Raw genomic sequence first — 11295 nt, 5'->3', positions numbered from 1 at the left:
TGTGGGGTCGGAAACGCTTCCTTCTGCCTGTTACATACTTTCCGACGAATCTAGTATACCCTTTTACTCTACGAGTAACGGGTATAAAAATCATACAAAATATAATCAAAATGATTTTTGAGAAATTCTTTTTTCAGTTACTATTATTTACCTTTCTATTGATGTCAAAGTTTACAAGAAGTAAGTTCAAATTATGAGTATATTTAACTTTTGTTTTGTCAAAATACTTATGCCGACCAGTGTACTTTATGGCCTCGAAAACGCTTCCCCGAATACAATATACCCTTTTACTCTACGAGTAACAGGTATAAGGGATCCTGATAAAGGATATGTCGGAGAGGAAGTAATGCAGCATTTCGATAAGGTCTGACCATGGGTTCTGCTGGCAGGCTTTGTATGCGTTGATAGATCTGCTCTCTCGTGTCCTTCTGGTTTTTATCGTGGCGTGAGGTTGTCATGCGAGTGTATCTAAGAGACAATAATGAGCAACAAAGGCAACGAAGACTGAAGAAGAGCTGCATCCGCTAGAATTGAGACACGGAACACCAGAAGCCGAAAGATCATGGAGATGACTTTAATTCTCCGACAAATTTATATACTTTATGGGCTTGAAAACGCTACCTTTTACCTGTCACGAACTTTTCCCCGAATACAAAATACCCTTTTACTCTACGAGTAGCAGGTATAATAACAGGTTACAATGGTGGTTTTCTTTCTGCAGTTGTTGTAGAAGTTGCTAAGATACAAAAAAAATGTGTTAAAAAACCCCAATGGTGGGTGTGGTTTCCGTTAATTAATCTGGCGCAAAATTAAAAAAATTAACCTTTTTAAACCGTGTTTTTTATATTTAATTAATTAAGAAAATTCATGGCTTAAGTTTACTTTTGTTGCCAGCTTTTGTTTAAGAGTATCCGACTGGTGAACAGCTTTATGTTTTTTGTTTGCAATTCGTGATCCGAACTGAATAGCTCGTTTCTTAAGCAATACTACGCCTCGCAGTCCTATTTGATAGCCATATAGTCTTAGAAGCAATTTATCACCGACACCTTCGGGGAAACAAAAGCAACATTTTTGGTACACTTCTAAAGATCTAATAAAATCTCTGGCTAAATTCCGGGCAGGTATTCGTTCAAGTTCGTTGTGCACGGCAAGCTGGCGTTCTGTGGCGCTGCCCTGGCAATGCTTGAAGCTCTTGCGATGGCGGGCATACCCACCAAATAATTCATCTGCCCCACTACCAATTAGGGCGACTCTGGCAGTAGAGCTATCGCAATGCGAAGCAAACCAAAAGGCACAACCGAGACTCTCATCTAAAACTGTTTCAAGTGGATATATTAGGTGCCTGATACGTGTTGTAAGAGTCTGGTCCAATTCCCGACGGGTTACATTAACTTCTAAGAGTTTCCAGCACCTCTTGGGACAAAGTTGCTTTAGTTCATTGATAGATAGCAGTGCAGTTTTGCGATCGGGAACGTCCCATAGCTTCTCAGAAATATTTTGATCCTCAACGCTTTCAAAAGCTACATTAATAAGCTCTATCGGTTCATTTTGTGCTACAAATTCGTTAGCTAGCAAGGCCAAGATGGTGCAGTCGATGCCACCCGAAAATAATATACACAACTTGGCATGTTCGCATAAAGTTGTCATTTTTTCCAAGCAAAGGCGGCAAAGTGGGGCCTTGTTTGTAACCCGATTTCTTACCGAGTTGGATAGCAGTTTATGGAGTGTCGCTAGTGACTCCTTGATTTGTGGATGACTAATTAGTTTGTTGTAAAGGTCTACATGACTGTCGGTATATGTATATTTATAGAAGTCGTAATCAAATGTGAGCTTACTTTTTAACATCCACTCTGGGGACATTGGACTCTCCACTGTAGTTTTCCAGCCAACTAATTGGTCAAGTCTGCTTAATAGCTCAACACAATAATTATTTAGAGGCTGCCACGGGTGCAATATGCATGAAGTAAGATCGTTAATGTTAACTTTATAAAGGCCCAGTGGTGGCAGTTCCAATGATAATTTATCATTTTCAAAACAGTGGGATGTGCTCAATAAATGTAAACCCTTCGGAATGCGTTCAATAATTAACGAATTTCTTCCCAGTGCATCGCGAGAGAAATAAAGTATTTGATCTCGTTTGTCATAAATTATAAAACAATGAGGTCCCTCCCATTTCTTCAACAGCTGCAGTAGCTTATTTTCATTATTTCGGCATTCTGATATTTTGCTCGCTATCCAAGACGTATCAGACATCGACTCTGGCTTTGGTAAATTGTAAATGTCTCCATTAAAGAGGAATATGAAGTCATTGGTAACCACGGGTTGTTTTTGAATACTTTCCCCCTGTTGCCATAATACGTTGCCAGAAAAAATTATTTGTCCAGCATCATAATCTACGATTATTTCGTCTTGCACATCAGGGCCACGATTTCTCAGAATTTCTTTCAGTGCGTTTGGAATCTTAAGTGAATGTAATCCAACATTATGCAAAATTGAGCAAAATATTCCACACATTGATCTATCTGTAACCACTTCTAATAATATCCATTAGAGATGTGAGAAATATATACAAATATTTATATCAGGCTTGCCGCAGAAACAATTTCAGCGCTAATAGCCTCTTCCAACATAGCACTTCGTGTGAAACAGTTGGCATTTCCGCCATTCGTGGCAGCAACGCAAAACAAATACAACTTGAGGGCTTGCATGTGGTACGTTTTTAGCGTTTTTTTTTTTAAATTGGAAAATTTATCAAGAGTGAGATTTCCATTCCGTCGTGAAAATATAGTGCATAGGACCTAGAGAATAGGGACTATAGTTTCCACAATCTATAACCGTTAAGACCCTTTTAAGTGTTTATAACAATATCCTTCCATTCAATTTCTATCCAAAAATGCTTGCCAAATTGGGGGATGGATGCGCCTTTGACAAATGTTAGACTCCCATTCCCACCGAGCTCACCCAATATCTACCATTCCATAAGAGCTGAGCTGAACAGCTGTAGCTTATAATTTCTTAAAAAATGCCACAGTAAAATGCCATTGTTGTTGTTGATGGCGAGAGCATCTCCAGAGAGCACTCTGAGAGGTTCGCCATCCAGCCAAATGTGTCGAGAAAAGTTGTTTTAGAAAGTCGAACGTCAAAAGCGTCGAGCGCATATCTATTAGGCGATGAAGAGTAAGAATCCAGATGTTCTAGGTACTTCGGGAGAGAGAAGGAAGATAATGAAAGCGCAACTCCGAGGAGCGCGCCGATATTAGGGCCAGGAGGACGGCGAATGTCGCGCAAAGCGGACAACAAGAGCTTCGGCTGATGTTGTTGATGGAACGTCAGGAGAGCGACGGAAGATGACGTAAGCGCAACTCCGTGGAGCGCGCCGATATTAGAGCCAGGCGACGGCGAATGTGGCACAAAGCGGACAACAAAAGCTCCGGCTGATGTTCTTGTTGGTGCAACGGTAGAGAGGAGCAAGTTGATGATAGCGCAGTGAGACAGGCAAGCAGCTGCCGATGTTGTTGCAGAAGATGTCCCGCAAAAGTATCGACGCCAGTACGCAGGAGCCTCCAGTAAAATGCAGTGTCAGCAATTTGGCCAGCGCTTAATCTTCGGACATTGACTCTCAGTCCGGTTGCCTTTAGTTAACTTATACACTGGTCGGCATAAGTATTTTGACGAAACAAAAGTAAAGTATACTCATAATTTGAACTTACTTTTTGTACACTTTGGCATCAATGGAAAGGTAATTTAAGTGCAGTTTAAATTATACAATACATTTTTTTTTAACCCGTTCAGTACTTATTAAAAAGGTCGAACTTGTGTAAAAATCTACGTTTTAAATTTTTTTTCCATTTTTTGTTGCAGTTTCTTTAAACAAAAATAATAGTAAAAAAAATCAGTTTGCTTATATTTTTTATGATTTTTTGAAAATGTTTAGAAACATTCATTTGAGCTGTTTTTCTTTTTTCATACAAGTTTTTCCGACATTTTTACCTATAAAAAATCATACAAAATATAAGCAAAATGATTTTTGAGAAATTCTTTTTTCAGTTACTATTATTTACCTTTCTATTGATGTCAAAGTTTACAAGAAGTAAGTTCAAATTATGAGTATATTTAACTTTTGTTTTGTCAAAATACTTATGCCGACCAGTGTACTTTATGGCCTCGAAAACGCTTCCCCGAATACAATATACCCTTTTACTCTACGAGTAACAGGTATAAGGGATCCTGATAAAGGATATGTCGGAGAGGAAGTAATGCAGCATTTCGATAAGGTCTGACCATGGGTTCTGCTGGCAGACTTTGTATGCGTTGATAGATCTGCTCTCTCGTGTCCTTCTGGTTTTTATCGTGGCGTGAGGTTGTCATGCGAGTGTATCTAAGAGACAATAATGAGCAACAAAGGCAACGAAGACTGAAGAAGAGCTGCATCCGCCAGAATTGAGACACGGAACACCAGAAGCCGAAAGATCAAGCGTCCAACAATGACGACCTGCATGGAGATGACTTTAATTCTCCGACAAATTTATATACTTTATGGGCTTGAAAACGCTACCTTTTACCTGTCACGAACTTTTCCCCGAATACAAAATACCCTTTTACTCTACGAGTAGCAGGTATAATAACAGGTTACAATGGTGGTTTTCTTTCTGCAGTTGTTGTAGAAGTTGCTAAGATACAAAAAAAATGTGTTAAAAAACCCCAATGGTGGGTGTGGTTTCCGTTAATTAATCTGGCGCAAAATTAAAAAAATTAACCTTTTTAAACCGTGTTTTTTATATTTAATTAATTAAGAAAATTCATGGCTTAAGTTTACTTTTGTTGCCAGCTTTTGTTTAAGAGTATCCGACTGGTGAACAGCTTTATGTTTTTTGTTTGCAATTCGTGATCCGAACTGAATAGCTCGTTTCTTAAGCAATACTACGCCTTGCAGTCCTATTTGATAGCCATATAGTCTTAGAAGCAATTTATCACCGACACCTTCGGGGAAACAAAAGCAACATTTTTGGTACACTTCTAAAGATCTAATAAAATCTCTGGCTAAATTCCGGGCAGGTATTCGTTCAAGTTCGTTGTGCACGGCAAGCTGGCGTTCTGTGGCGCTGCCCTGGCAATGCTTGAAGCTCTTGCGATGGCGGGCATACCCACCAAATAATTCATCTGCCCCACTACCAATTAGGGCGACTCTGGCAGTAGAGCTATCGCAATGCGAAGCAAACCAAAAGGCACAACCGAGACTCTCATCTAAAACTGTTTCAAGTGGATATATTAGGTGCCTGATACGTGTTGTAAGAGTCTGGTCCAATTCCCGACGGGTTACATTAACTTCTAAGAGTTTCCAGCACCTCTTGGGACAAAGTTGCTTTAGTTCATTGATAGATAGCAGTGCAGTTTTGCGATCGGGAACGTCCCATAGCTTCTCAGAAATATTTTGATCCTCAACGCTTTCAAAAGCTACATTAATAAGCTCTATCGGTTCATTTTGTGCTACAAATTCGTTAGCTAGCAAGGCCAAGATGGTGCAGTCGATGCCACCCGAAAATAATATACACAACTTGGCATGTTCGCATAAAGTTGTCATTTTTTCCAAGCAAAGGCGGCAAAGTGGGGCCTTGTTTGTAACCCGATTTCTTACCGAGTTGGATAGCAGTTTATGGAGTGTCGCTAGTGACTCCTTGATTTGTGGATGACTAATTAGTTTGTTGTAAAGGTCTACATGACTGTCGGTATATGTATATTTATAGAAGTCGTAATCAAATGTGAGCTTACTTTTTAACATCCACTCTGGGGACATTGGACTCTCCACTGTAGTTTTCCAGCCAACTAATTGGTCAAGTCTGCTTAATAGCTCAACACAATAATTATTTAGAGGCTGCCACGGGTGCAATATGCATGAAGTAAGATCGTTAATGTTAACTTTATAAAGGCCCAGTGGTGGCAGTTCCAATGATAATTTATCATTTTCAAAACAGTGGGATGTGCTCAATAAATGTAAACCCTTCGGAATGCGTTCAATAATTAACGAATTTCTTCCCAGTGCATCGCGAGAGAAATAAAGTATTTGATCTCGTTTGTCATAAATTATAAAACAATGAGGTCCCTCCCATTTCTTCAACAGCTGCAGTAGCTTATTTTCATTATTTCGGCATTCTGATATTTTGCTCGCTATCCAAGACGTATCAGACATCGACTCTGGCTTTGGTAAATTGTAAATGTACCCATTAAAGAGGAATATGAAGTCATTGGTAACCACGGGTTGTTTTTGAATACTTTCCCCCTGTTGCCATAATACGTTGCCAGAAAAAATTATTTGTCCAGCATCATAATCTACGATTATTTCGTCTTGCACATCAGGGCCACGATTTCTCAGAATTTCTTTCAGTGCGTTTGGAATCTTAAGTGAATGTAATCCAACATTATGCAAAATTGAGCAAAATATTCCACACATTGATCTATCTGTAACCACTTCTAATAATATCCATTAGAGATGTGAGAAATATATACAAATATTTATATCAGGCTTGCCGCAGAAACAATTTCAGCGCTAATAGCCTCTTCCAACATAGCACTTCGTGTGAAACAGTTGGCATTTCCGCCATTCGTGGCAGCAACGCAAAACAAATACAACTTGAGGGCTTGCATGTGGTACGTTTTTAGCGTTTTTTTTTTTAAATTGGAAAATTTATCAAGAGTGAGATTTCCATTCCGTCGTGAAAATATAGTGCATAGAACCTAGAGAATAGGGACTATAGTTTCCACAATCTATAACCGTTAAGACCCTTTTAAGTGTTTATAACAATATCCTTCCATTCAATTTCTATCCAAAAATGCTTGCCAAATTGGGGGATGGATGCGCCTTTGACAAATGTTAGACTCCCATTCCCACCGAGCTCACCCAATATCTACCATTCCATAAGAGCTGAGCTGAACAGCTGTAGCTTATAATTTCTTAAAAAATGCCACAGTAAAATGCCATTGTTGTTGTTGATGGCGAGAGCATCTCCAGAGAGCACTCTGAGAGGTTCGCCATCCAGCCAAATGTGTCGAGAAAAGTTGTTTTAGAAAGTCGAACGTCAAATACGTCGAGCGCATATCTATTAGGCGATGAAGAGTAAGAATCCAGATGTTCTAGGTACTTCGGGAGAGAGAAGGAAGATAATGAAAGCGCAACTCCGAGGAGCGCGCCGATATTAGGGCCAGGAGGACGGCGAATGTCGCGCAAAGCGGACAACAAGAGCTCCGGCTGATGTTGTTGATGGAGCGTCAGGAGAGCGACGGAAGATGACGTAAGCGCAACTCCGTGGAGCGCGCCGATATTAGAGCCAGGCGGACGGCGAATGTGGCACAAAGCGGACAACAAAAGCTCCGGCGGATGTTCTTGTTGGTGCAACGGAAGAGAGGAGCAAGTTGACGATAGCGCAGTGAGACAGGCAAGCAGCTGCCGATGTTGTTGCAGAAGATGTCCCGCAAAAGTATCGACGCCAGTACGCAGGAGCCTCCAGTAAAATGCAGTGTCAGCAATTTGGCCAGCGCTTAATCTTCGGACATTGACTCTCAGTCCGGTTGCCTTTAGTTAACTTATACACTGGTCGGCATAAGTATTTTGACGAAACAAAAGTAAAGTATACTCATAATTTGAACTTACTTTTTGTACACTTTGGCATCAATGGAAAGGTAATTTAAGTGCAGTTTAAATTATACAATACATTTTTTTTTAACCCGTTCAGTACTTATTAAAAAGGTCGAACTTGTGTAAAAATCTACGTTTTAAATTTTTTTTCCATTTTTTGTTGCAGTTTCTTTAAACAAAAATAATAGTAAAAAAAATCAGTTTGCTTATATTTTTTATGATTTTTTGAAAATGTTTAGAAACATTCATTTGAGCTGTTTTTCTTTTTTCATACAAGTTTTTCCGACATTTTTACCTATAAAAAATCATACAAAATATAAGCAAAATGATTTTTGAGAAATTCTTTTTTCAGTTACTATTATTTACCTTTCTATTGATGTCAAAGTTTACAAGAAGTAAGTTCAAATTATGAGTATATTTAACTTTTGTTTTGTCAAAATACTTATGCCGACCAGTGTACTTTATGGCCTCGAAAACGCTTCCCCGAATACAATATACCCTTTTACTCTACGAGTAACAGGTATAAGGGATCCTGATAAAGGATATGTCGGAGAGGAAGTAATGCAGCATTTCGATAAGGTCTGACCATGGGTTCTGCTGGCAGACTTTGTATGCGTTGATAGATCTGCTCTCTCGTGTCCTTCTGGTTTTTATCGTGGCGTGAGGTTGTCATGCGAGTGTATCTAAGAGACAATAATGAGCAACAAAGGCAACGAAGACTGAAGAAGAGCTGCATCCGCCAGAATTGAGACACGGAACACCAGAAGCCGAAAGATCAAGCGTCCAACAATGACGACCTGCATGGAGATGACTTTAATTCTCCGACAAATTTATATACTTTATGGGCTTGAAAACGCTACCTTTTACCTGTCACGAACTTTTCCCCGAATACAAAATACCCTTTTACTCTACGAGTAGCAGGTATAATAACAGGTTACAATGGTGGTTTTCTTTCTGCAGTTGTTGTAGAAGTTGCTAAGATACAAAAAAAATGTGTTAAAAAACCCCAATGGTGGGTGTGGTTTCCGTTAATTAATCTGGCGCAAAATTAAAAAAATTAACCTTTTTAAGCCGTGTTTTTTATATTTAATTAATTAAGAAAATTCATGGCTTAAGTTTACTTTTGTTGCCAGCTTTTGTTTAAGAGTATCCGACTGGTGAACAGCTTTATGTTTTTTGTTTGCAATTCGTGATCCGAACTGAATAGCTCGTTTCTTAAGCAATACTACGCCTTGCAGTCCTATTTGATAGCCATATAGTCTTAGAAGCAATTTATCACCGACACCTTCGGGGAAACAAAAGCAACATTTTTGGTACACTTCTAAAGATCTAATAAATTTAACAACGTTCTCCTCGATAAATGGGGATCTAGCCGTTTTACCATTATCTGCAATAACTCGGTCGTCTCTGGCTAAATTCCGGGCAGGTATTCGTTGCCAGTCCATTTCAAGTTCGTTGTGCACGGCAAGCTGGCGTTCTGTGGCGCTGCCCTGGCAATGCATGAAGCTCTTGCGATGGCGGGCATACCCACCAAATAATTCATCTGCCCCACTACCAATTAGGGCGACTCTGGCAGTAGAGCTATCGCAATGCGAAGCAAACCAAAAGGCACAACCGAGACTCTCATCTAAAACTGTTTCAAGTGGATATATTAGGTGCCTGATACGTGTTGTAAGAGTCTGGTCCAATTCCCGACGGGTTACATTAACTTCTAAGAGTTTCCAGCACCTCTTGGGACAAAGTTGCTTTAGTTCATTGATAGATAGCAGTGCAGTTTTGCGAATCGGGAACGTCCCATAGCTTCTCAGAAATATTTTGATCCTCAACGCTTTCAAAAGCTACATTAATAAGCTCTATCGGTTCATTTTGTGCTACAAATTCGTTAGCTAGCAAGGCCAAGATGGTGCAGTCGATGCCACCCGAAAATAATATACACAACTTGGCATGTTCGCATAAAGTTGTCATTTTTTCCAAGCAAAGGCGGCAAAGTGGGGCCTTGTTTGTAACCCGATTTCTTACCGAGTTGGATAGCAGTTTATGGAGTGTCGCTAGTGACTCCTTGATTTGTGGATGACTAATTAGTTTGTTGTAAAGGTCTACATGACTGTCGGTATATGTATATTTATAGAAGTCGTAATCAAATGTGAGCTTACTTTTTAACATCCACTCTGGGGACATTGGACTCTCCACTGTAGTTTTCCAGCCAACTAATTGGTCAAGTCTGCTTAATAGCTCAACACAATAATTATTTAGAGGCTGCCACGGGTGCAATATGCATGAAGTAAGATCGTTAATGTTAACTTTATAAAGGCCCAGTGGTGGCAGTTCCAATGATAATTTATCATTTTCAAAACAGTGGGATGTGCTCAATAAATGTAAACCCTTCGGAATGCGTTCAATAATTAACGAATTTCTTCCCAGTGCATCGCGAGAGAAATAAAGTATTTGATCTCGTTTGTCATAAATTATAAAACAATGAGGTCCCTCCCATTTCTTCAACAGCTGCAGTAGCTTATTTTCATTATTTCGGCATTCTGATATTTTGCTCGCTATCCAAGACGTATCAGACATCGACTCTGGCTTTGGTAAATTGTAAATGTCTCCATTAAAGAGGAATATGATGTCATTGGTAACCACGGGTTGTTTTTGAATACTTTCCCCCTGTTGCCATAATACGTTGCCGGAAAAAATTATTTGTCCAGCATCATAATCTACGATTATTTCGTCTTGCACATCAGGGCCACGATTTCTCAGAATTTCTTTCAGTGCGTTTGGAATCTTAAGTGAATGTAATCCAACATTATGCAAAATTGAGCAAAATATTCCACACATTGATCTATCTGTAACCACTTCTAATAATATCCATTAGAGATGTGAGAAATATATACAAATATTTATATCAGGCTTGCCGCAGAAACAATTTCAGCGCTAATAGCCTCTTCCAACATAGCACTTCGTGTGAAACAGTTGGCATTTCCGCCATTCGTGGCAGCAACGCAAAACAAATACAACTTGAGGGCTTGCATGTGGTACGTTTTTAGCGTTTTTTTTTTAAATTGAAAAATTTATCAAGAGTGAGATTTCCATTCCGTCGTGAAAATATAGTGCATAGGACCTAGAGAATAGAGACTATAGTTTCCACAATCTATAACCGTTAAGACCCTTTTAAGTGTTTATAACAATTTCCTTCCATTCAATTTCTTTCCAAAAATGCTTGCCAAATTGGGGGATGGATGCGCCTTTGACAAATGTTAGACTCCCATTCCCACCGAGCTCACCCAATATCTACCATTCCATAAGAGCTGAGCTGAACAGCTGTAGCTTATAATTTCTTAAAAAATGCCACAGTAAAATGCCATTGTTGTTGTTGATGGCGAGAGCATCTCCAGAGAGCACTCTGAGAGGTTCGCCATCCAGCCAAATGTGTCGAGAAAAGTTGTTTTAGAAAGTCGAACGTCAAAAGCGTCGAGCGCATATCTATTAGGCGATGAAGAGTAAGAATCCAGATGTTCTAGGTACTTCGGGAGAGAGAAGGAAGATAATGAAAGCGCAACTCCGAGGAGCGCGCCGATATTAGGGCCAGGAGGACGGCGAATGTCGCGCAAAGCGGACAACAAGAGCTCCGGCTGATGTTGTTGATGGAGCGTCAGGAGAGCGACGGAAGA

At 39.7% G+C, this 11295-nt stretch overlaps 2 protein-coding genes and 1 pseudogene across 2 annotated transcripts; all 3 read right to left on the bottom strand.

Annotated features, from left to right (window-relative positions):
- Positions 1 to 824: 824 nt before the first annotated feature.
- On the bottom strand, positions 825 to 2550 carry LOC118879107 (asparagine synthetase domain-containing protein CG17486). The gene has a single exon (XM_036822086.3). The coding sequence runs from the start codon at positions 2512 to 2514 to the stop codon at positions 856 to 858; it is 1659 nt and encodes a 552-aa protein (XP_036677981.1). The 5' UTR covers positions 2515 to 2550; the 3' UTR covers positions 825 to 855.
- A 2202-nt stretch (positions 2551 to 4752) lies between these two features.
- LOC118879106 (asparagine synthetase domain-containing protein CG17486-like) lies at positions 4753 to 6483 on the bottom strand. Its single transcript, XM_070998862.1, has one exon. The coding sequence runs from the start codon at positions 6446 to 6448 to the stop codon at positions 4790 to 4792; it is 1659 nt and encodes a 552-aa protein (XP_070854963.1). The 5' UTR covers positions 6449 to 6483; the 3' UTR covers positions 4753 to 4789.
- Positions 6484 to 8026: 1543 nt separating this feature from the next.
- On the bottom strand, positions 8027 to 10502 carry LOC118879103 (asparagine synthetase domain-containing protein CG17486-like; annotated as a pseudogene).
- Positions 10503 to 11295: the final 793 nt, after the last annotated feature.

The sequence above is a fragment of the Drosophila suzukii genome, unplaced genomic scaffold, assembly GCF_043229965.1.
Source record: "Drosophila suzukii unplaced genomic scaffold, CBGP_Dsuzu_IsoJpt1.0 scf_10, whole genome shotgun sequence".
Lineage (NCBI taxonomy): Eukaryota > Metazoa > Arthropoda > Insecta > Diptera > Drosophilidae > Drosophila > Drosophila suzukii.
The sequence above is the reverse complement of the archived record's forward strand: the minus strand, read 5'-3'. Positions and strand labels throughout refer to the sequence as shown.

Coding starts and splice junctions, on each gene's coding strand:
- LOC118879107 (XM_036822086.3), bottom strand. CDS start 2,514: ATGTGTGGAATATTTTGCTCAATTTTGCATAATGTTGGATTACATTCA.
- LOC118879106 (XM_070998862.1), bottom strand. CDS start 6,448: ATGTGTGGAATATTTTGCTCAATTTTGCATAATGTTGGATTACATTCA.